The sequence below is a fragment of the Bos grunniens genome, chromosome 12 (assembly GCF_055505025.1).
Source record: "Bos grunniens cultivar Pamir isolate PY7600 chromosome 12, Bosgru_T2T1.0, whole genome shotgun sequence".
Lineage (NCBI taxonomy): Eukaryota > Metazoa > Chordata > Mammalia > Artiodactyla > Bovidae > Bos > Bos grunniens.
Genome location: NC_141176.1, coordinates 34,545,844 through 34,571,483, shown reverse-complemented (window position 1 = coordinate 34,571,483; position 25,640 = coordinate 34,545,844). Strand labels below are relative to the sequence as shown.

The window sequence follows — 25,640 nt, the reverse complement described above, 5'->3', positions numbered from 1 at the left end:
GAGTAACAATGCACAGAGAGACTCAGAGGGGCCCACATTATTGATCCACATTCATATTCCAACAGAATAAACCATTAGAAATTGAAATTCTTAAATTCTAACTTCAACTGCAGTGGGTTTTTCTGGCCCAATCTACAAACAAATTGGAGTTCAAAAGTTTTGTTTCTTCAATTATGCCTTTCACAAACGAAAGACATAAGCATGGAATGACGTTTTTTAAAAACTATAAAAACAGCAAAATAAATTTAGTGTGCATATGTTTCATACTCATTTGCTGATGAAGCAAACAAGGCCGAGCTATGAGCCCATAAGGGGATCCTGTGTGTCTGGGACCAAGAACCTCGGAGGCCCCCAAAACAGGGGCTGTTGTTAAAGTAATGCACAGAAAGAAAAGCACAACTTAAAAAGCACTATAAGCTACTCGCTTAGAGCCCTGAGACAGTTCGTGTCCTCTTCCCTGGGCTGTCCTGCTGCTCAGGGTCGGCAAGGCCTGTCCCCGCTGCTCAGGGACAGACAGGGGACAGGAGAGCAGTGAGAGGCCCTCAGGGTGGGGACTTCCTCCCCTCTTCCTCCTTCTCCAGCCCTCAGCACCCCTCCTCTTCCTCTCTCTTCTTGTTCTTTCTGGAGGATGGGAGATTGTACAAAATGTTGGTTTTCTCTTTTAAAAGAAAATCACTGGAACAAGTGTTGCAAAGGAGGCCAGGACACTGCCTTTTAAAAGGTTGGATGCCCATGACAAACCCATGTAAATCAAAAGACTGTTGCCAACTAATGTAAACCTTTCAAATAATTCAGAAATCCTTTTCCAAATAGATATGATACAAATAGACACTGAATAATGTACATCCATGGTTTCGTCTATAGCAACAGCATCTTCACTGAAATGTATGTTTTAAGGTCCAAAAAAACAAAGCTCATTCATTACTTTCTAGGGACTAAATTTGACACAACTATAAAGCAATTCATAGTGACGACACTTTTAAGTAGGTACTGGATCATTATAAAGTGAATATTGCCTGCGATGAGAGAAGGGCATTTTGGTTGTGTTCACATAACTCTCAAGATTTCATGAAGAGGGAGAATTCTATAAACAATCTCAAAAATTACAAACACCCAAGGCATCTGGGATCACGTAGACCTGACGTCCAAACGGTTTACAGGGTGTCTCCAGTCTTTATCTGGAAACTTGCAACACTGGCTTCAAATTTTATAAAAAAACTAACACCTCTTACTTTTGAAACTTCTCATCTAAAAACAAACATTTTTGAGAAAAACACAAAGTGAGTGAATTTATGGCAGTCCAGTAGGGCTCTGTACTTTCAGAGCCATGGGCTTGGGTTCAATTCCTAGTCAGGGAACCTAGATCCCACAAGCTGCAAGGTATAGCCAACAAAAATCAATAAATCACAGTAAAAAGAGATATAGTGAACAAAGAGATCTAACTTGGTTTGCTGAAATGCACCAAGTTTTTGTTGTTTTCTTTTCTCATTTATGTATTAATCAAGGCATTTTTTTTTAAGCACACACCTCAGACAGTGTCAGCCAATAAATCTTTTCCTATTTGTGACTTTTACTAATAAAAATATGTCTGCCTGTAAAAAAAAAAAAAAAAGTTCTTCTCCACTCAGGAGAAGTCACATAACTTTTCCATGCTTTGATTTTCCACTGAAATTGGGAAATAACCTTATTTGACTACCACTTCCTAAGGACGGTTGGAGGACCAAATGAGTCAAGGTCAATCAAGTTCTTTGAACTCAGATGAAAGATCTTTTGGAAGCATAATTATTATAATAAATGGGTAGCACTGGCAAGAATTTCAAGTCGTACATTTATTCTGAATAATGACCCTGGAAAACTTCAGAACAAAGGCACACACCCACCTGAAGCTGCATGTCCGCTGCGGCACAGACCTTTTTAGATTCACAAAGACGAGACACCATATTTCTGGGCAGCGACTGAAAAAACAAAAAAATATATGCACATGAGTAAATTGCGTAATAAGTCATTACACTATGAACTTCTGAGGCAGGGAAGTTAAGAGTAACATCAAATTTAAAAAAACAACTTCATTATGGTTTAAAAATAACAACTTTGAAATATTTTTGTGGACAAGATAAAGAATGAATACGCTCCACTGAATTTCAAAAAATCGTAACTGTCAAACAGACATTTGTACATGAAAATATAGGATTGTAGGGAAATAAGACATTGGCACTGATCTTTAAAAATCTAGTTAAAACCTTAGGAAAAGTTACTGCTTTTTCCGTTCCTGTGTTAGCAATGAAAGCCCGCTCAAGTGCTCCATTGACCTTTAAGAGCATATGGAGAAGACTCTTCAGAGTCCCTTGGACTGCAAGGAGATCCAACCAGTCTATCCTATAGAAAATCAGTCCTGAATATTCATTGGAAGGACTGATGCTGAAGCTGAAGCTCCAATACTTTGGCCACCTGATGTGAAGAACTGACTCATTGGAAAAGACCCTGATGCTGGGAAAGACTGAAGGCAGGAGGAGAAGGGGACCACAGAGGATGAGATGGTTGGATGGCATCACTGACTCAATGGACATGAGTTTGAGTAAACTCTGGGAGTTGGTGATGGACAGGGAAGCCTGGCGTGCTGCAGTCCACGGGGTTGCAAAGAGTCAGACATGACTGAGTGACTGAAGAGAACTGAATGACTGACAACAAGAATCAAAGATGACAGACCCAAGGGATAAGTCCAGGCCTGTGGAGCTGGCCAGTACTGGGGCCGAACTGACAGCCCAACAAATGACCACATAATGAACTGCATCTTTTTAAATTTTCCAACCTGCAAAAATTGCAGGGCCTGGAAACTCAGTATAATTAACGTCCCTACACAATTTAGGGCATCCTCTTGGGGCCTTTCATAAACATAAACATAAAGGGTGCTGCAGTCGTGTCCAACTCTGTACGACCCCATAGACAGCAGCCCACCAGGCTCCCCCGTCCCTGGGAGTCTCCAGGCAAGAACACTGGAGTGGGCTGCCATTTCCTTCTCCAGTGCATGAAAGTGAAAAGTGAAAGTGAAGTCACTCAGTCGTGTCCGACTCTTAGCGACCCCATGGACTGCAGCCCACCAGGCTCCTCCGTCCATGGGATTTTCCAGGCAAGAGTACCGGAGTGGGGTGCCATTGCCTTCTCCTCTTGGGGCTTAGTTAGGCCTAATCGTAGAACATTGCATATTCTCTTAGAAATAAACAAGTAATAGTTGAAGAAGTAGTTTGGTCAACTAGTCTACTTTAAAATCACCAATACTGGTGTTTATTGAAGACAGCTGCCATTTTATACAACTCTATTTATAATCTAAATTAAATTAAAAGCCCTTCTAAAGAGAAATAAATTATGTAAGAGACTTGTGGCAGGTGACTGACTGTGGCTATTGAGACGAACCACCCGTGAGTGGTAACGTGATCTGTCTGCTGGCAGGGGAGCAGGCCCCGCCCTGCGTGTGTGCATGTGTGTGCACACTGCATCTCTACATCCATACAGGTGTCTCTCCAGGGTCCAGGGAAGGACTGGCCCACAGCAGACACTCAGGACACACCTCAGGACAGGTGAACAAACACAAGTACGGCCGTGACTGCTGCAGTGCGGGATGAAGGCTCAGCCAGCCAGGCTGCTCTCTTCTCTTTCCACTTGGCCACAAGAACAGCAAACCAGCCGAAAAAGGCAATTTTCAGGAGTGAAGACGAAGCCTGGGGGAAGCTTCAGAGTGTAACTTCAGTGCAAGGAAAGGTCCTGGGTTTTCCCAACCTAAGCCAAGAGTTTCCTCCAAATAGCATCTTAAGATGTTGAGGTTTAGTGACGTCAGACACGCGAGTGGCTAGCATCGAGAAGCTCTTGTCTCTTGACCCTTTCTTTATATCACGTGGACGGGACGGCTGCTGTACTTGGGTTTCTCCAGATTCACAAAGCTTTAATGGTCTTATTTTCATATTAAAAAACAGTGTGTGAGGAAGGACAGCGTTGTCTCATTCATCAACAAACAATGGAAACTCCTGCGGGCAAGCGCGGCTTCCAGCCTGAGGGACAGAAAGTGTGTGTGTGGTTGGGGGGAGGGTGTGTGTGGAGTCCCAGCAGACCACCCGTGTGTGGACCAGAAACAGTTGGAGCCGCATGGGCTCCGGGAGGGAAACCAAGCGCAGGGCTCACGGCCCCCACGTGGAGCAGCCTGAAGGGACACAGGGCAGAGTGGGACCTGCGACACAAACAGGCGAGAGGCGGACGAGAGGGCTGGGGTTAGGGCAACCCTCATCTGTTTCAATAATTCAATATGAATCCCTCGACAATTATCTTTGTCCTTTGTTATTTAAAAATAATAGTGCTGAGATCCGGCTCTGCGTGACTCCGACAGTGTCAATGCAGCCTGCTGGCAGTCAGCGCCAAGGCTGGGGTGTTCACCGAGATCCCAGGGCCCACAGGGGCCGAGTTCCGTTCAGGTAACAGCTTCCTCCAAATGCCTGGCTCAGACATACGTTCCGGAGCCCAAGGGTGACCGCAGGGCACTCAGCCATCACAGACAGTGATGGGTCGGTTCTTGGAAACACATCCACACCCGTGTCAGAACCTGTATTTTAACCAGATCGCAGGTATTTCATGCATATTACAGTGTGAGATGCCCTTGAGAAACCCAGGTGAAGGTGAGCAAAATGAAACCGTCTGGACCTCACGAGCTGAACCACCGTGGGAAGGCAGAGCCTGGGGTGAGGCAGGGGCGGCTGCGCTGGGGCCGGTGTCTTCCGTGGCTGCGTGTTTGTTTCCGACGGCAGGTATGGCTCTGGGTGTCCTGCTTTCTCACTTGTAAGATGAGGATTAAAAAAAAAAAGAAAACCACTGCAAAAAATGACTAAAGATTCAGTGAGTGAAAAGTGAAAGTCGCTCAGTCGTGTCCGACTCTCTGCGACCTCATGGACTAGTCCATGGGATTCTCCAGGCCAGAATACTGAAGCGGGTAGCCTTTCCCTTCTCCAGGGGATCTTCCCAACCCAGGGATCGAACCCAGGTCTCCCTCATTGCAAGCAATTCCTTACCAATGAGCTATCAGGGAAGCCCAATGATTCAGTGAGGTAACAGCTATTCCACTGATGAAAAGTATAGACTACCTGGAAGAAACTCCCTCCCTCCAGGCAGCTCGAGTGTCTTCTTAACACTGCCAAAGGGGACCAGACAGGCAGGCCTGGCGACCTCAGGGGGATGGCCCCCTCTTCCCTCTTCAGTGTCCAGGACTGGACGACAGCATCCCAGCTGCACAGAGCCTGTGGGCCCCAACGAGGGAAGAGGCAGCTCACTTGCACTCTAGGAATGAACAGAGCTGCACCATCTGCGCCCGCACACAGGAACAGAAATATGAAAATAATACTAGATTTCCCATTACATTCAGAAAGCACATTTTGGGGTAAGATTCTGAAATACTGTCAGAAGTGCAAGCGCGCTGGCAGACTCGGCCTGACTTGTGTCCTCTGGATGGTCCCCCGTGAGCCTGCCTTGTAAGCACGAAACCTCATAAATCTGCCAGGTATCTTTGCTCACTCGACAGCTCACCGGTCCGTCACATTACAAGTTCTGGCATCAAATTCTTACAGAGCCAAGTCATTGCGATTAAGTATCTGGCTTATTTATGAGCATTTAGAAAACATATTATGATAGAAGCTGCATAATATTCAAAGTGAAGACATCCTCTGCACAAACCCTTGTTTTCCTACCACCGACGACCCCTGGGAACACGCTGGGTCTAAAAACGCAGGCGTGTTGAGGCACGGGCACTCCCAACTGCAACAGGCCTTCAGGCGGCCAGCCGGACACTGAGGGGGCCACCGCCCAGAGTCAGCAGCCTCCACACGCAGCCGGGTCCCAGCTCCGCGCCAGGACCTTGGCATGTGTCTACGGCCAGGAAACGAGCCGATGCAGTGTCTCAAGTTGCCCGCTTTGCTACACTGCCGGGGCCCAAAGAGACTGAGTCTCAGTTCCAAACCCAGAGCAAAGGGCATCACCTCTTACTTGAATTCACTGGTGTTTTCTGACAAACTGAGATGATATACGAGGAGAGGACCTTTAGAAATGCTTACACAGCATCAGCAACGGCCCAGAGGAACAGCAGCTGCAGCCACGTGGCTCTCACAAAGTCTGCGAGTCAACACGGAACACTGTGACGTGCAAGAGTCTAGCTTCCATTTTTTCTAAAAAAAATTCCAATTATACTTTGTTTTCAGTTTGCATATATTACTAAATTTGACTAGAACTTCTGATGTGAGTAGGGAGCTATTAGTTTTTACTTTCTGTTTACTTTATATAAAAGAGCAGAGAAGTCTCAGATGAGCGCTGACTGACCTAGGCCACCTGTGCGTGGCAGTGGGGCTGGGGTCAGACCCGTCTCTGCCCTCCGGTTCAATGGTCTTGTCTAGACATACCTGAGAAGCATTAAAGCTGAAAAGAAGAAACGTTTCAAAACAACTTAACTTGCCAAAAGGAATCCAGTTCTGACTGCTCTATAATTTTTACCTTCAGTCCGTGTTCACTTCTCCTGGGAGGATGACAAGAGAAGATTTATTACAAGGCGGTGTGACTCCCTGGAAACAGATCTGAGGCAGTTTTAGCCTCGGGCTGACTCACAAACGAAGGCAACAGGCTCAGGCTCGTGATGACGCAACACTCGACAGGCCACAATGCAACACCGGACCTGCACTCTGAGCAACAGAACGCAAGGGCCTGCATTTGTGAAGCGTGCTGTACCTGCACTCAGTAACACAACACAAGGGCCTGGATTTGTGAAACGTGCTGTGTAAGAAGCACAAACCGTTTCCTACGACATGAAGAGACTTTTAACTAGGGAAAACTGGAAAAAGAAAACACCCACAATGTTATCATCCTGGCTTGAGTATTACTGGGTGACCTCTGACAAATTACCTAACCTCAGTTTCTACAAAGCATGGATAAACTATGTGCCACCTACTTCACCCATTGCTGGACAAATTAAATAAGAAAAAAACCACAAAATAATGTTAATTTCTATTATTTACTGCTTGATAAATATTTTGTGAGAAAGAAAACTAGAGCAAGAAACGTTTCAGTGCGGCTAACAGACAAAATTATGGGAAAAGTGTAGCTTCTCTTGAATTGACAACATCTCTGGTGATCAGGTATATGGCTGGAGGTTACAAAGCCACCAGAAAAGAAAGAAGACACTCTAAGACAAGAAGCAGTATGAAGATCAAGAGGCTAACACCTGAGGAAGAAAGGAATGGCTCAACTCTATGCATCCAACAAAATATTCCCCAATAGAGCAAAAGTCAATGAAATTACTTGTAGGGCACTGACACTACTCTGTGTACACCGTAACGCCGGACACACGTCATTATACATTTGTCCAGACCCACAGAACAGACACTGTGGACTCGGGGAGACAGTGACGTGCCTGGGTAATCATCCCACCTTTCCACGCCCCTTACCGCATGGGGATGCTGACCACCATGGGGAGGCTGTGCCTGAGTCGGGACAGGGGTGGCAAGTCTGTACACTTTCCCCTCAATTTTGCTGTGAACCTAAAATTGCTTTAAATAAAGTCTCAATAGTTAAAAATAAAAGAGATAAAACCAAGAGGAAAAATGATATAAGCTGCATCCTAGTGGAAGCCTTCCTTCCATCTCTCAGTCTTTTGCTAGGTCACAGAAGTTAGCCATCAAAAATCTAAACAGCACAACTGAAAGGAGAACTTAACAGAAGGGCACGAAACCCCAAGCTCAACAGTTAGAAAATACACAGTGTCCTCAAGCACAAACAAAACATTTCAGAAATGGATGACACACTGGGCCATAAAGTATCAATAAAATGTAAAAATCAATACCAGTTGCACTAATTGGATATCAATAATAAAAAGACTGGGCTTCCCAGGTAGCTCAGTGGTGAAGAACTTGCCTGCCAATGCAGGAAACACAAAGATGTGGGTTTGATCCCTGGGTCGGGAAGATGCCCTGGAGAAGGAAATGCCAGCCCACTCCAGCATTCCTGCCTGGACAATCCCAGACAGAAGAGCCTGGCGGGCTGCAGTCCGTGGGGTCACAAAGAGTTGGACAAAACTGAGCACAGACACAGTGACAAAAAAAAAACAAAAAAAAAACTCCTCTGCAAAGATTTAAAAAATTTAAACTACACTTTGAAACAACCAAAAGAGGAAATTACAGTGGAAACAAGCAACATTTGAAATATTTTGTATGAAAATCATGGCATGCAGCCAAAATACTGCGTCAGTTCAGTTCAGTTCAGTCGCTCAGTCGTGTCCGACTCTTTGTAACCCCATGAATCGCAGCACGCCAGGCCTCCCTGTCCATTACCAACTCCCAGAGTTCACCCAGACTCACGTCCATCGAGTCAGTGATGCCATCCAGCCATCTCATCACATAGTTTAAATTTACAGCATTAAAGTGTAAACGCATGTCAGATAAAATCGAAACCTAGTCAGCTAAGTGTCCACCTTAAGAAACTGGGGGAAGAAGGGAGAGAATAATCATAAAAACAGAAACAGTAACTGAAGCAAACAAGACAGGGAGCGTAAACAAGGCGACTGTGAGCTCTCGGCAACGACTCCTGATACCAACAATGACACCAACCTTCTGCAAGATTAACAGAGAAGAAAACGAGAGGAGAGTATTAGGAATGAGGCAGACAGAAGCGCAGGACCTGAAGCATGAAAGAGGCTGTAAATAACTTTATGCCAATAAACTCGAAAACTTGGGTTAACAGACACATTTCTGGAAAATTACAAGTTAGCAAAGTTTACTTCGGAATTAAAGAAGGCCAAAGAGTCCTGTGACTATGAAGGAAATCAGTTATTTAAATCTTCCCACAGAGAAAATGACAGACCCTGAACAGTTTTATAGATGAATTCTGACCAAGTTTCACGAAACAGATTATTACTATTTCATAAAAGTGCCCGTAAGGAGGAGGAGGAGCTCTGCAGCCCGTCTTATGAAACGGGATCTACTTAATGCCCACACCATGAGAGTTAGAGGACCCAGAAAACCACAAGCCAATCCCTCACCAGACGCAGAAGATCCTCCAGACACAAAATACAAGCAAACCAAGCCAGTGCTGTGTTACAAGAAACAAGTAACAGTAAGTTAGGACCAGCATCATCTAGTCCTGGCATGTGTGTTACAATAAATAAGCTAGAACCAATGTCGCCCAGTCCTGGCATGTGAAGGGGGCCTAGCATTAATACCAACATTCATGACATACCTAGATAAACAGAAAAGAACCACCCAAAAGAGGCAGAAAAATGCACTAACTGTTGGGCTTCCCTCATGGCTCAGTGGTAGAGAACCCACCTGCCAAGGCAGGAGATGCAGGTTCGAGCCCTGATCCAGGAAGATCCCGTATGCCACGGAGCAAATAAGCCTGCAGGCCACAACTACTGAGCCTGCGCTCCAGAGCCCGGGAACCGCAACTCCTGAGCCCATGCACCTGGAGCCTGAGTTCCACAGCAAGAGAAGCCAGCACAGTGAGAAGCCCCCGCACTGCAACTAGAGAGGAGTGGAGCCCCCCTCGCCACAACCAGAGAAAAGCCTGCACAGCAACGAAAACCCAGCACAGCCAAAAATAAGCGAACAAAATTATTTCTTAAAAAAGGTTCCACCAGGAAAGGCAAAGCAAAAAAAAACAAAAAACTTTCAGAGGCATCTCCTTTCCGATCCTTTCCAAGAAGAATCCACTGAACTGAAATCAGCTTTGCCTGTTTTCCCTCTACTGCTCCAGGTTATACTTTTTCTGAGACAATACAGGGCAGTTCTATCCTGTTCCTCTACATGGTGTCCTTCAAATATTGTAGGACAGACTGCAACTTCTTCTTCTGGTCTAAAACCTGATTCTTATATATTTCCTAAGAGGAAAGTTCTCAATTTTACACGAAGTGGCAGCCTCTTCTCGGGGTGCTTTCTAGGTCCCCTATGTTCCTGTCACCCCACGAGGAAAAGAAGAGCCCCCGGAGCCTGAGATGCACTGAGGGGTACTGGGGGGAAGGGGACCAGACAGAGGGGTCAGGGAGGGGCAGGCCCTGCAGAGGGGCGGTGCGCTGCTGGGCTGCAGGGACAAGGACCCAGCTGCCCTCACTCCGGCTCCTGGCACGGAGCGTGTAAACCCTGGGGACTACCGAGGGGAGTGAGTGGGCATCTGGGATTCACAAAGAGCCCCTTCACCTGCGGGGCAGCGAGGCTATGCTCACGACGACCAGACTGCACCATGACACCAGCGGCTCCAGCCTGACTAGCACTGACCTCTGGCTTCACGATTATTCCAAGACCCAGCCTCAAGAGCAGGAGGAGCCCCGCTTCTCCTACCAGTCAAGGCATCAGAGTAACTGCAGCTTGTTGTGCCTGAGTGTGAGCAGAAAACTAACACTGTCAGTAGGGAGAAGCTCCAGCCCCATCTCCACTCCAAGAGGATGACGCCCTGGTTCAGTGTGAGACGTTATGGAAGACGGACCCCGGCCCTGATCCTGCAGAAACGCCGGTGCACAGGGGCCTGTAGGCAGTTCCCCACAGGCAGCCCTTGTAGCACGGCTCTCCGCAGGGACCTCACACCCTGTCCCCGAAGCAAAGCTACCCTGTAGCTCACCTCCAGCCCCAGCGCACCTTTCCAATCTTTGGTTTACACAATGCCTCCCATAACCTGCTGCTTCTTTCCTTAAAGAAGGGGAAATGAAGAACAAGGAATCAACAGACGACCAGATCACTTTCCCTTCAGGAGCCTCGCGAGCAAAGACTGTGTAAACAGTCTAAAGAGAGACTGAGAGGAGTCCACCAGTCTGCACACGGGGGCGGAAGCAGGGCTGGCTTTGACTCTGACCCCTACCTCAAAGATTAACTGAGATCACTCCCCTCCCTCCCTTCAGAAACCCTCACGGCTGAGCAGACTTTCTGAAGGGGATTCTGGGACAGGAGTCCACCTTCCCCCAGGCTGCCGCCTCCTGATTAAAGCAACCTTCCATTCCCACCAGCACTTGTCTCTGAGTGGCGAGCAGCCAAAACAACTGCAGCCAAAAGATGGAAGCAACATAGGTGTCCATCAGCAGAAGAAAGGCTGAACATCTTGGTTCACCCACACAAAGATGGCAACCCAGCCTTAAAAGGAAAGCTGTTGTGAGCAGGCCACCGCTGGGATGAACCCTGAGACACTGTGCTAAATGAGATAAACTACAAGAGACAAATGCTGCATGATCCACTTCGGTGAGGTCCCCAGAAGAGTCGGACTCCGGGAGACAGAGCAGATTGGCGGCTGACAGGGCTGGGGAAGGGAGAAGAGACTCGGTGTCTGATGCGCACAGCCCCAGCTCTGCAGGATGGACAGCATCAGGCGGGGGTGGTGGTTGGTGGCAAGAGGGGAGCATGGTGCCTGGGCGCACTGACCCCAAAACATTGCTGACACGCAGTTAACCTGGCGTGTTTTACCTCCTGTGCATTTTGCCAGGATGGAAAGGAGCTGTGTGTGGAGACGTCTAAGGGAGGACAGAGCCATGCTTCCAGACAAGCAGGCCATTCACAGTTAACCTTGCGCTCGATGGCAGCACCTGGAAGGGGTCAGGCTCCAGGCCACAGCCCACAAGCACAGAGAGGAAAGACACACCCCAGCTCCTCGGACACCACGGGCCCTGCAACACAGCCCACGGGCACCAAGATTGAAGGAGCTTCCTCCCGATCGCCGAGCCGCATTGGGTTCATCACGTGTAAAAACCTGGACCCTTTCATATGAGCTGCCACCAAATCTGTATTTCTGCGCTACTGGTTTTAAGATTAATTTGCAACAAGCCCTGCTGCAGCCCTGACACTGTCAAGACAGTCTGAACCTTGAATGAGCAGCCCTGGGGTTTGCTTCCTCTGGCAGCTGTGAGCCACCCGTGGATCTGAGAGGCATACTTCTAATTCCTCGACCACAGGAACCTGCTGGCTCTGGGATGCTGAGTTCGGATAAAAGACTGGGAGGGGTTGATAAGTCACAGAGACGTTACCCCGACTCTGAGAGCCTCTGGATGCACCAGGCGGCCAGCGGGGAGACCAGGGGGGCAGGAAACGAAGCACAAAGATGCGCCCACAAGTGCTCTTCCGGGCCTTCATGTTATTTATCTACAGAGGCTTAGATTTGGGGGAATGAACTCTTGCCCTTGGGTGAGACCTGCCCTCGGAATGTAAATATCCAGCTACTTGGCATTTAATCAGCAATGGGAAGAGCAAGCCCCCTGTGCACCTGTGCCCCATGCCTCTGGCGGGCTCGTCCGTCTCCATGGAATCACAGGATGGTTTCCTGTCGTGGACGCTGTGTCTGTGAGCCCTCAGCCCGCTGGGTGTCCCTCCTGAGTCTGAGCCTGGAATTAATCCAGAGCAGCTTGCTGCTTTCCTCTGGTCTCATCTCTGAAGAGGAGTTGCGGACTTCACTTCATACTCTTTTCTTGAAGTGATCTTGTTCAAAAATGGTTCTTCTGACTGAAGAATTCAAGATTAAAATAGGAACTTTTCAGAGATGGTACATCACCCTCCAAGCAGGGGTTCTAGCCCTTCTTTGTTTTCCTGACTGTTCTGGAAAGGGACAACAGTAATTGTAAACTCATTATCTGTGGTGAATTTCAGCATTACTCTGAAGGGTCCACGCTGCTTGGCTGCAGTTGCCCTTCATGCGTGTGTCCAGGCCTCTTACAAGCCTAAGCTCCTCAGACAGCTCCTTTCCCGCTGCCCTTGGTTTCTTAGACACCTCTGCACGGCTCTCAGGGGCCACCTCTAGTCTCCCCACCCTTCACCGGCCACCCTCACACCACTGTCCCTCAGTGTCCACCGATTCAGGCTTCAAGGAGGAGCGCAGTCAGGTCTCCACCCCATTCCCAGCCCCCAGTGTGTAGCCAGGGTGGACGTGCTGCCATGCGAGGGGCTACGTGCGTCTGTGTTCTTGGCTGAGTTTATATAATCCCCAGCGCAACTCTCTGCAGGCTGACGAACAGGTAGCTGACTGGATTACTAATCCTTCTATCTTGTCCTTTTAACAAACTCAAATAGAGTATGATAGAGAGTAACTCAGAGTAGCTCTCCAGAACTCAGCCATTACCCTACACTGACAATAACAGACACAACAAAGTCCAAAGAATAGAAACGGCCAACTCACATCATGCATCCAGAGATATAACTGGAAAGAGAAATCACAAAGGTGGCTTGGACCCTTTTACCGATTCTGCCCAGTCCTTCAATTTCTTTTGTGTTTGGCACAATTCTAAATGCTGAGGATTCTACAAATAAAGATCTATAGTAAATTTTAAATGAAAAAAAAAAAAAAATTTGGATTTGAGAGGCTCTCCTGTGAGCATAGATGCTTAGTTTTGCTATGTAAAGATTTCCTACAAACAACTGAGTTCCAAATCCAATGGACTTATCGTCTTTTTTCTAATTCATTTCATTGCTTTAACTGTATTACCTGTTACATAATATATAAAGTGCAACAGATACATTTTAAAAAGTTAAATAAATAAATGCTGAGGATTCAAAGATGAACGTGACTGTACCTGGGCACTCAGGGAGGTGCAGACTGAGGGGACACAGCACCTAACAAAGCAGCACGCCATCAAAGCCCTGAGAGGACGGGGGCACGTGGACAGGAAACACGTGATGCTGACTGCCAGCTCAGAGCTAATTCACCACAAAGCACGGCTCCCTTAGCCCTCCTCTACAGAAGTAAAATCTCTAACACAATAAGGTGCTAGTTAAACCCATCCCTGGTAGCTCAATGGAAACAATCCACCTGCCAACGCAGGAGATACAGGAAAGGCAAGTTCTATCCCTGGGTGGGGAAGATCCCCTGGAGAAGGAAACGGCAACCCACTCCAGTATTCTTGCCTGGAGAACCCCATGGACAGAGGAGTCTGGTGGGCTACCGTCCAGGGGGTAGCAAGAGTTGGACACGACCGAGCGACTAGACGACAACAACTAGAACCTAAGGGATTTTCAGACTTGGCCTCATACAGACGCTAACTAAACGTTATAGGGAAATATGACATCACAGTTTATGAAACAACAGATTCAGACCGAGAAACAAACGTTCAGAAGCAGAAAGGACAGGAAGAGCAGAAGTTCTCCGAGGTAGCACTGAGGCTCCATGGACGGCCTGTCCCCTGTGGAGACAGGACGCAGTGCTTCCGAGGGGGATGGTGTGTGGACCAGACACAACACTGCTGGCACACGACAAGGGCAGCTGCCTGTCCCCCTCACGGCACAACAGCGACAAATGAAGGGAGCGAGTCAGGAAACAGGAGGAGGAGTCTGGTTTGGAGAATATTCTGAAGAGGCAGCAAGCGTTCGGTACTGGCCGGCGGGTCCGAGGAGCCGCCCCTACCACGCCCAAGGACACACACGCGTCAGCCCTACCTGGCCCGTCTGATAGTGTCGGGCAAACTGGTGAACCACCCGGTAATCGTTGGCAAAATACTCCATCAGGATAGATGGGACCTCGGCGAAGTCCGTGGGGCACCTGGTCCCTGGAAGGGGCGAGAGGAGAGGTCGGCAGGAATCGTGGCAGCATGTCAGTGTCACCATAGGCGCTCATTTACATTTTTATGTGTACTTCTGATGAACTACGATAGTCTTTAATTCATTAAATCAATATTTTACTTCTATAAAATTGCACACATTTGCAGGAAAGTTTGTACTCATCTCATACATTTTCCCACGTATCAGAAGCAAAACAAAATATTTGCACAGCTGGGTAAAGCACTTGTAAAGCAACGGCTCACACCCTCTACAAACAAAACTGTCTTCAGCTCCACCGGGCTACACCTGGCACACAAATTACAACATTCTTACAATGAACACATTCTAATTTAACGCACTGAATTCCATCACTAAAAGCCAGTATCCCTCATTCCTTTTAAAAGTATTTTATCTACTATTTCTGGAACAAAGTCAACCCTCAATATAGAAAGGCAACATTTCAAACTCAAAATTACTTAAAGTAACAAGTCCTATAAGAACGTGTTGGTGGCACTTTATGATTCTGTCCAGACCATCTGCAGTCTTTTCAAAATATCTCCTCCTCCCCAAATACTGTGTGTGTAAAGTTAGCTGCTGAATACTAAGAACCACACCTGCCCAGGTGGTGCAGGGCTGGCCCGTCTGATGACAAGCTTAGAGAAGATGACGAGGAGGGGGGCTGTCATCAGCAAGAAAACCACAGCTTTATGCAGGGGACGCAGAAGAGAGACAGTAAGGGCCTGGCCATGCCTTTCAAGATGCCCTGAAGTTTTCTGACTGGTTTTGGATAAAAAGAGGCCGTGTACATTCACTTGTTCGCTTGCTAAGCCTGTGCTGGAGCTGAGAAGGCGTGCTTATTCACACACACAGCCACTGACGTAAATTCCACATAAAACACAGCAGAATGTAAAATGGTACAAACTGGAGAGACAGGCACTCATACAGCCTTGGTGAGAACTGTCGTCATGGACGGAAAAAATGTATGAGGGTTGGGTCAGATCACAGGTGGAAGGACAAGATGAAGCCACCTGATCAATGACCACAGGGTTTCTAAACAAAAGGCTTTTTTCCAACTAAGATGAAAAACGTGTATTTAAAGAACTGCAATGGACGAAGTCCTGTACTGAGTGAGCTCCTGCTCACCAGTGACGTGCTGGTATCGAGTCCGTCCCAGCATCGAGTGCATGGCATGTCCCATCTCATGGAAAAGGTTCTCCATCATCCCAGGAGTCAATAGCGTGGGCAGGTTTCTTGAGGAATGGGGCAGGTTCAGCATAAGGACCACCACGGGGAGCTGGTAGTCCCCGTCTTCCTTTAAACGACCTCCTCGGATGGTGAAGTGGCAATCCTTTAAGAAAACGAGACCAGTGAAGAAATGATCAGAAGCTAAAAGGTAAGCAAGTCTTAATGAATGCAAAGTTCTATCAAAATGAGTGAGTACAAGTGTCACCTTAATTCTATTCTTTTATTTATACTTTTTCCCCAACACTTTCTCCTTTGCTAAAATGTTACTTTCTTAAAAACACCGATAATACTCTGAGCTCCTGTTGACAGAGTCATTCATTCACTCCAAAGACTTGCTGAGCTGACGTTCCAGGAGCTGAAAACATGGTCACCACTGAGCTCAGACGCTCGAGATGCTCCGGGCAGGGAGAAAGGCAGCCACGGCGGGGAGGGACGCTGGTGTTAATGAGCCCCTTCTGTGGCTGGCGATGAGACAGGCCACACACCCCACCACCGTCTCCATCGCCTGAAGAGACGAGCTCTCAACTGTCACAAAGCACGGAACCTGAGTCACTTTCTCAGTCCACATACAAAAGTTGATCATTTCTTCTCACATAAGCCTACGAGGCAGGTATTTCATTTCTCAGATAAGAAAACAAACCGAGTCTTGGAAACACTAAGTCGTGTGTCCAGGGACACACAGCTAGGGCCATGGCACCTCAAACCTGAACCCAGGTCACGAACCTGGACTCTCCAGCCTTTCAAGCACAGTGAAGGAACAGTGGATGCAGTGGTCAATGGCCCTGACTCTGGTCCTGCCATGCAGACCTGCTGGCCACGTCTCCTGAGAACTGGTTACCTCCACCAGCCTCCCCTCCACCGTGTCAAACGCCAGAGAGTTAACTAGCGTCTGTTATAACCTCTGTGGAAACTATGGATCACTATTAAATACAATGTACCATTATTTCTGTTATAACTTTATAATCTGAATTCTTTACAGTTCCAATCCAATTGCCCAAAACTGCTGAAGCTGACTGATCTGGAAACCTGGCCTGCGGTTTCACACAAGGAGTGAACTGGTGGTTGACAAGGTCCCTCAGAGACACACCTTGTGCAGTGTTAGAGCAAGCCCGTGCTGCGTACGGACAGCTCCAACCCCCGCACCTCTGACTGTGTGACTCTAGGCAAGTAACCTCAGCTCTCTGGCCTCAGTGTCCTCATCTCATCAGGACTGAGTTCAAAAGGCTGAGGGAAACTTTGAAAGCGGTGCATGAGAAGGGCTCAGGCGCTGGCAGGCACACAGACAGGCTCCTAAAACAGCACTCATCACTACAATCATTGCTACCGCAACCCAGATGAAAACAGCAGATACACATTTCTGTAACTACCTCATAACTTCTGCCGTCTTTAAATTCTACCCCATTTCAAACGTACACATTTAGTCACCACTGTTAATGTCTTTTAAATATCAGTAACTACAAAAATGAGAGGTAAAGTTAACATTAATACACATTAGCTACTGATCACTCTAGAGACTGGTTTGTAAATAAAGCATCACCTGGTGTGGTTTGTCTGCTCGCTGAAAAAAGTCACAGTAAATGTATCCTAGCAGTCCTTCTGATTCATGAACCACGGCCTAGAAAAAAAAGGTTGATTTACTGGTGAATGAAGCCATCACAACTTCCAAAAGTAGAAACATATTCCAAACACCAGAACCTGCACTCAGAACACCAACAGCCACCAATGCAGACATTTTATGACTTTCTGCTTCCAAGGTCACCTCAAGGTGGGTCCACCGTGCCTTCAGCCTCTTCTGCTGTGTCTCTGGGGTGACTGGCGAACTCTGATGGGAGAGGAACCCTCCCAACAAGCCCTGGGTCCTGACCGCAGCCCCCCTGAGCCAGCCCAGGACGAAAGCACAGTGACTCCTCCCGCAGTCAGGAGGTGAGGACGCTCGCACACCAACCACGGCAGCGTGGGCTCAGGGAGCGACGCCTCCTCCTGGGTCAGCCCCGTGAGGCACAGCTCAAGGAGAGCGGGTCTCCATCCACCTCTGCATAAGTGGGGCCTCTACCAGATAGAACCTCAATTACTGGGGACTCCAGCACTCCATGAAGCATCCACTTGGTGCCAGGAACTGCTCAAGGCATTGGGGAAAGCTGCCCATGCAGGGGGCTCCCTCCTGAACGAGCCCCTCCATCGTCTGCACTGGGTCCTGGCACTCTCCTGTTACACTTTCTCCCTTCGTGGCATCGCTGCAGGTTATCCATCTGTGTGACGCACAGGAGACTGCTGGCTGCTTGGTAACTAAGCTTAATCTACAATCACCAAACACAGCCAGGCAACGAGCAGACATCCACGCTTCTTAGAAAACGGTGATGAGAGTACGCTGCGCTAAGCCAGAGCACTAAGCCTGAGGGCCGCAAACCCTCTAACCCCACCAGGAAAAGCAACACCGGCAGCTCACACAAAGTGGGCCCTGATGGGACAGCCCCAGGCTCGGAGTGACTGTCCAGGACTCACACCAGCACACGGGCCACAGCCCAGCCGCCGATGCACACGTGGGCTCAACCTTCTATCCAACTCCTCAGAAAAGTATTTTGTCTCAGAGAAAGAACTCTGCTGCTATGTGTTTACCCTACTTTCCTGCAACAGTGGATTCTAGAGAACAGTGTTTTCACAGTGTCCTGAACCAGAGCAGCAGTCTGGATTAAAGCGCTGTGGACAGGGTTCCAGGCCCCGCAGACGGGAGCGCGCTCTGCCCCGGGCACTCACCAGTTTGCGGACGTCCTCACTCCACATCTCGCCCTTCACGGGCTGCTCCCCGTACAGCGAGACCCCCAGCAGCCTGTTGAACAGGAGGCTCAGACCCTCCATGCAGGCGCCCAGGGAGAAGAACGGGCAGTAGAGACCAGGCTCGATGTTGAACCTGCCGAGGAGAAGCAGCCACGTTTCTGTGAGCTTCAGCTTCTAGAGGGGAGTGAAGCTCACTCTTCATTTATAAACCAGGAGTCAAGGAAGGATTGAATCATGAAGTGGGTCTCTACTCTGGAAGAGGGTTTTCAGGCCTGTTTTTCTTCAGAAGAGCAGCGACTGATCACTATGGTAGTGAGGGAGACACCAGGGGTAGAGGCAGATGGGGAGACACTCACGGGGTCTACAGAGGGAAACCACAGAAGCCCAGGGACAGGCTACGGGGGATAGGCCTAAGAGCGCAGCTTCTGGACCAGGAGTGACCGCCGAGCAGGCGCTGGCCGCGTGGGTGCCAAGTGAAAGCACAGCTGCCCAGTTAGTGGGCAGATGCTCAAGACACATTGATCCTGCCTTCTCACACGGGAGCACTTCTCCAGACACGCACCTCTCAGCCCGAATCAGTCCGCTGTAGTACGGGGGGTCCCAGGGCATCAATTCCTGCAGCAGAGACACTCACCGTTAGGAAAGCTGGGATGATTTCAGTTTTCATCAATAATGCAGCCATTTTATAAAATGTAATCTGTTACTGTATCAGGAAAGTTTTATAAAAACCCTAGGAACTCATCATCTGGCAAGAATTTCATTCCTTACTCTCTACTCTGCCTTTCCTGTAATCAATGAGCTGAGAGGCAGAAATCAGCTATACTTGCAGAATTGGGGGAAAAGGCAGACAAATGTCATTCTAAAATGTGAACTTCTAAAAGTCGACATTAAGAGATGAAACTAGTCACGTTGAAATCTACCCCAGATGTGGCCCATATGTTAATCCATAGGACAGTGCAGGGAGGTCAGGGAACTAAAGGCATGACTAGGGCCCTTTCTGGACCTACACAGGAAGCTTAGCGTGGATCCCAGGAATGAAAGCAGCAGTTCAGACCAAGCCGCGGCAGAATTCCTGAACTTGGCAAAGAAGACATGTCATCAAGAAGCACTTGAACAATCGTTCCTGATGCCGGCTGCAGAGCGGTAACAGAGCTGGGAACTCTGCAGGGGCCACCCTCCCCTGGGGGGCAGGCTGGCAGGTGACAGAGGGCAGCAGCCGGGCCGGACGCAGTCAGCCTGGCTCAGGTGCACAGTCCATGTGTGCTGGCCCCCAGTGCGTCCCCACCTTCCATCTGCCCTCACACACCCCTGAGCCCAGCCCCTGTGAGCCAGGCCTGGCCTGCGCCGGCCTCTCGTGCTCCTCTCTGCCTGGGCTTCGTCCCTGGCTGTCGCGGGCCTCTCGCTTCTCCCAGGGCTGCTCTGTGCCATCTCCCTGGAGGGGTCACCACTGCCCAGGCCTTACAAGACGGCCCCTCCACCCGCCTGCCTGCACTGTTCCCTCTCGAGCCCCCACCCGGGCAGGGCCATGCAGGCAGACTCTTGCTGTCTTCGCTCTCGCTCCACCCCAGGTGTAAGCTTCGGGAAGGCAGGCTGTGTTTCCCTTTTCCTACAGTGTCCCAGCCCCGAGCTCTGCCTGCTGTGCAGCAGTCCCTCATGAACTGTCCTCTGAGTCACTCAACAGCACCTCCTGGAGAGTATACTGCTTAGAAACACAACTCCAGGCTCTGAGCAGAGCTCTACGAACAGGGAGTCCGTTCTTAAGAACGGGGTCCGAAAGGTTCAGTTTAGACACCATCTCCTCTCCTGACCCAGACGCATAGCATCTGCTGGCCCACAGATGTCAGTCAGTCAGTTCAGTCGCTCAGTTGTGTCCGACTCTTTGTGATCCCATGGACTGCAGCATGCCAAGCCTCCCTGTCCATCACCAACTCCCGGAGCCTACTCAAACTCATGTCCATTGAGTCGGTGATGCCATCCAACCATCTCATCCTCTGTCATCTCGTCCCCTTCTCCTCCCGCCCTCAATTTTTCCCAGCATCAGGGCCTTTTCAAATAAGTCAGCTCTTCGGATTAGCTGGCCAAAGTATTGGAGCCACAGATGTCAGCCACAGTTTAAAAGTAAAGAACAACACTGTAAACCAGCTACTGCTGCTGCTAAGTCGCTTCAGTCGTGTCCGACTCTGTGCGACCCCATAGATGGAAGCCCACCAGGCTCCCCTGTCCCTGGGATTCTCCAGGCAAGAACACTGGAGTGGGTTGCCATTTCTGTAAATCAGCTACACTTCAGTAAAAAATAAAAATAAAATAAATGAAGGGAAAGCAAAGCAGCAAGTGAGTGAGAGGAGCACAGGGGCACTGCAGGCCTTGGTGGGGGCAGAAGACAATGGCTGGGGCCCCAGGGCAGCGGAAGAGAAAGGGCCCGCAGGTCAAGCAGAGTGTGGGGGGAAAGCTAGGAAATGGGAAGACAGTCTGAGAACTCTCTGAAAATGTTAAACAAAGCTGGGCGGGGGGTTGGGGGGGGGCGGGGGCAGACAAGGCCCATCAGAAAACTCCCTCCGGAGGAGCCCCAAGGCCTTCCAGCATCTAACTCAGAGCCGCGGCACCAGGAAAGCAGTTGGGATACAAGAAGGGAGCAGGACAAGGGCCAGAAAACCAGCTCCTCAGGCACACGCGTCACCTGGGAGAAGAGAGACGACCGCAGCCAGGGCCGTGGTGACAGCGCAGAGCGGGAAATGGTTCCCAGCGCCAAAAGACAGAGCCCTCAGCCAACAGACTGTTTATAACAGAAATACCTCTGGACTTCCCTGGTGATCCAACGGTGGAGAATCCGCCTGCCAACGTAGGGGATGTGGGTTCGATCCTGACTGGGTAACGAAGATCCCACACGGCACAGAGCAACTAAGCCCGCGAGCCGCAACTGCAGAGCCCACCCCAAGGGTCCCCCGCACCGCGACTAACACCCAGGGAGACAAATAAATAGTAAAAGGAAAAGAAACTCAGCATGGCCACTTACAGAATTTTGAGGGTTTAGTTTCATTTTCATCCCTCGAATCATCTCAAAATCTTTCATAGTTCTGTAAAACAGGTTTATCATTAGTTGTGAGGACAAAATTTTCACAAGTAGATTATAAAAGACGAGTTTGCTTCTGCTCCTTTCCAGTAATCATGATAGTAGTAGTCATTTGTAGTAAAAATGTAAACTAGTATTAATCCAAATTTTACATGTATTAGAAGAGACAGTGATACATACATCAGTAAACTTCTGTAATTTTTACCTTAAAAAGCGGATATTTGTCTTAAAGTACTAAAATTTGGAAAATTTAAGTGTTATAGAATATGCAAAGTATTCATCAGTAAGCTTCAAATCACTACTTTTTGCTATACTTTAAAAAAGAGACTAACAATTTAATTTCTCTAAAAGAAGATTTTACTTAAGATTACCACTTATCATTTTCCCCTATCAAAAAACCAGCTGGGCCATAATCACACATGGACTTAATATTTACAGAATATGAAGTTTTGGTTAGAATTAGCTTCTATAATTAAAAAATATAGTTCACTAAATGTAATTTAAAAATCTTCACTAAAAAAATCTGAAGATAATGTTTGCTTAAAATATCTATAGCTACAAACAAGTGAAAAAAGAACAAATAAAGCTTAACTAGCAAAGTAGAATAAATTCTCCCATAACTGCATAACTGACACTACTTCATTCTATCAAAGCCACAACAGCTCACTGCATTAAGAATAAGAAAGATCATTTCAGAACTAATAAATATAATGCAAAGTAGAGAGGACTGGGTTCTAAGGCAGTAGTTTATAACGCAAACTGAAAATTGGAGCTAAAATTTAACATGCGGGTGCAGTCAAGGAGCGAACAGGGGTTAGACAGCTCCACAGGAGAGCCAAGACCAAGGTCCTCCACGACCCTGCCGAGCCTCGTGCTGGAGGCCTCGTGCTGGGGTTCTGAAGGCTCCTGGGGGCTCAGCCCGCAGAGAAGCACGACCAGAGTGGCAAGGACCAGGCCAGGGGGGCTGGGCAGGGGGAAGGCCGGCACTGTGGCAGAGGGACCACCAAGAGCAGAGAGCCTTGAGCTACAAACACTGGGCACTCTAACACACAACACAGCAGATGTGAGCCACCCGTTATTTATGCCCAAAGAAGAGCAAGACTAGGTGACCAGCTCATTACAAGCTAAAATACATAGTTTCAAAAAAGGTTTGGGAGATTTTAAACAGTCCACCTCAGTAATGAGTTCCTGAAGACGACTGGTTAGTTAGTTACAGAGGACGGCCCAAGCGTTCGGGACAGTCACCCCCAGAGGAGGGTTGTGAGCTTTCAAAGTACAGCTCACTGTCAGTGTAAGATCCGACCCGATGTGCCAACACCATATTCTTCATGGGTCACTTCCTAATTCTTTTAATAAATCTTTAAAAGTCTTTAAAAGAAAAGAAGAAGAAAAGCTAAATCATGTGTACTCTAAAAAGCGAAATTTAAAAAAAAAAAACGAACCTTTCGGAGAGTTTGTCAGACAGTTTCTCAAGGAACTCCATGACAGTCTCTAAAATGAAAATCCCAAAGAAAATATGTTTAACTACATGAAATAAAATGAACACATGTTAAAATTACAATGTTGTGACCATAAATCCATACAATACAGTGTCTTTAAAGTGATGGAATCCAAAAGGAAAGCACGGCTCCTCATACTCGACACTTCTAAATTAAAGTTCATCAAAGCTGACACCATAAACTCCAGAGCCTTAGATGATACCCCCACCCCCCCAAAAAAAGAGCTAACAGGAAGCAAAAGAAAATCATCCAAAATCTCAATCTATTTCTATATCTATTTATATGTTTTCTATATCTATATGTATAAAGGAAAAAAGTTTCTCAGTTTTTTTGATAGCTAGACTGATTTGTTCATAAAAGTCTGCACAATTTAGAAACATCAGATTTTAAAAACCAATGTTTTTCTGAGTAAATGTTTTTCTTTTTAAATACACAGCAGAATATAATCTGTTCAGGATCTATACTGGAAGAAAATGTAGCAAAATTAGAACATTAGAACTTTAGATTCTCCTCCCTACAACATTGCAGTTGGGAATGTAAACTGGTGAAGCCACTGTGGTGAGCAGTACGCAGGTTCCTTAAAACACTAAAAACAGAGCTCCCACACGCCCCTGCAGTCCCACTCCTGGGCATATACCCGGAGAAAAACATGATCTGAAAGGATACATGCACGCCAGTGTTCACTGCAGCACTGTTTACAACAGCCAAGACGTGGAAGCAACCCAAGTGTCCAAGCAGAGGAACGGAGACAGACGTGGTATATGTATGCAACAGAACATTACTCGGCCATTGAAAAGAATGAAATAATGCCATGTTTAGCAACATGGATGGACCTAGAGAGCGTCTTACTGAGTGAAGACAGACAGACAAGGAGAAATATTGTATGACATCCATTAATGTGGAATCTAGAAAGAAATGATACAAATGAACTTAGAAAACAGAAAGAGACAAGCTTATAGAACTAACTACTGCCCCAGATGGAGGGGTGACAGTTAGGGAGTTTGGAGTTTGGAATGGACATGTACACACTGCTATAGTTAAAATGCACAATCAACAAGTATCTACTGTAAAACATGGAGAACTCTGCTCAATGTCATGTGGCAGCCCTGGATGGGAGCAGAGTTTGGGGGACAATGGATACATGCATATACGTGGCTGAGTCCCTTCACTGTTCATCTGAAACTATCACAACATTGTTAACTGACTGTACTCCAGTATTAAAAAATTTAAGCTGCCAGAATTTTTTTTAACTACTTAAAATACTTCAGCCATAAGTCATAAGTCAATAGTAAGTTATATTGCAGAAACCCATAAAAGCAATGCAGTGGAATTACGATTATTTCCCATAACAGGAAATTTTTCACGAGAATTTTTGAATTTAGCACTTTTAGGCCTGATTCATGTGTATAGCGGAGAAGGTAATGGCACCCCACTCCAGTACTTTTGCCTGGAAAATCCCATGGATGGAGGAGCCTGGTAGGCTGCAATCCATGGGGTTGCTAAGAGTCGGACATGACTGAGCGACTTCGCTTTCACTTTTCACTTTCATGCACTGGAGGAGGAAATGGCAACCCACTCTAGTGTTCTTGCCTGGAGAACCCCAGGGACGGGGGAGCCTGGTGGGCTGCCGTCTATGGGGTCACACAGAGTTGGACACGACTGAAGCGACTTAGCATAGCATAGCATGTGTATAGAGCTTTTCATACATATTTTAGACTAAGCTACAAATGCTGTTTTTATGTTTTCAGATGATCTTTTACATGGTTTTAATTTTTTGCCCTCTTCAGTTTATCTTGTTTCTGAGTAAATAAAAGGCTGAGGAAGGAAGGACCTGCTACAGGAAGCCATGGTCTCTCGTCACCATCAACAGAGATCCCACCCGTAAACGCAGCTTGGTGTGTCGTGTTAGATGGTGCTAAGACTTTTAGCAAAAAACTGTTATTTAGCTCAAAATAAAATCTTATTTCAGGATGTCAAACCAGTGGGCACAGGGTACTGTTTTCAAACATTTATCTGTGTGTGCTTTTTATTTGAAAATAATTAATTTTGTACTGACGTTCACCCATTTTGTTTCTCTAGCTCTCTTGAACAGGAAACATCTACGTTGATTACCTATCTGGAACACTGTCCTGTGAAGAGCAGTGAGTCTGAACCGCCTGAAGGCAGTCGCATAGCTCCTGAAGACAGGCCCTTGACGCGCCGGTCCTGGGGCACCTGCCATGGCCTGCCAGGCCTCGCCCTACCTCCCTGCCCTCTGCCCACTGGCCCCCACTGCCCACCTCCAGTTTCACTTTCCTCATGGAACTTTCCACAGCCACCCAAGTGTCTGTAAACCTCCTGAGCTCCTAAAACCCTAGGGCCCTGTGGTGCCTAGTCAGTGCGTTCAGCACTAAAGGACACTGACCAGGATTAAGATTTATCCTCACGTGGCCCTGTCCAAGCTCCCCAACTAAACACTGCAGCCCCCAAGCACACAGGTCACACCATACACAACCGTGTGTGCCGAGTCCAGCTCCAAGACACCTTCCCACGGACCAC

General features: G+C 47.7%; 1 protein-coding gene across 4 annotated transcripts in view; it reads right to left on the bottom strand.

The window, feature by feature from the left end:
* Positions 1–25,640, bottom strand: part of MIPEP (mitochondrial intermediate peptidase) — an 86,051-nt gene that overhangs the window by 37,676 nt on the left and 22,735 nt on the right. Inside the window, exons 8-16 of one of the 4 annotated variants that reach the window (XM_086329719.1) lie at positions 23,046–23,094; positions 21,547–21,607; positions 21,326–21,364; positions 19,096–19,148; positions 18,513–18,666; positions 17,296–17,373; positions 15,657–15,861; positions 14,412–14,521; positions 1,881–1,955 (exon numbers count right to left, since the gene is read on the bottom strand). In XM_086329719.1, the coding sequence (XP_086185845.1) occupies positions 1,881–1,955; positions 14,412–14,521; positions 15,657–15,861; positions 17,296–17,373; positions 18,513–18,666; positions 19,096–19,148; positions 21,326–21,364; positions 21,547–21,607; positions 23,046–23,094 (824 nt within the window). The remainder of the gene's footprint in view (positions 1–1,880; positions 1,956–14,411; positions 14,522–15,656; positions 15,862–17,295; positions 17,374–18,512; positions 18,667–19,095; positions 19,149–21,325; positions 21,365–21,546; positions 21,608–23,045; positions 23,095–25,640) is intronic. The other 3 variants (XR_015138185.1, XM_086329720.1, XR_015138186.1) reach the window with 3 other exon arrangements.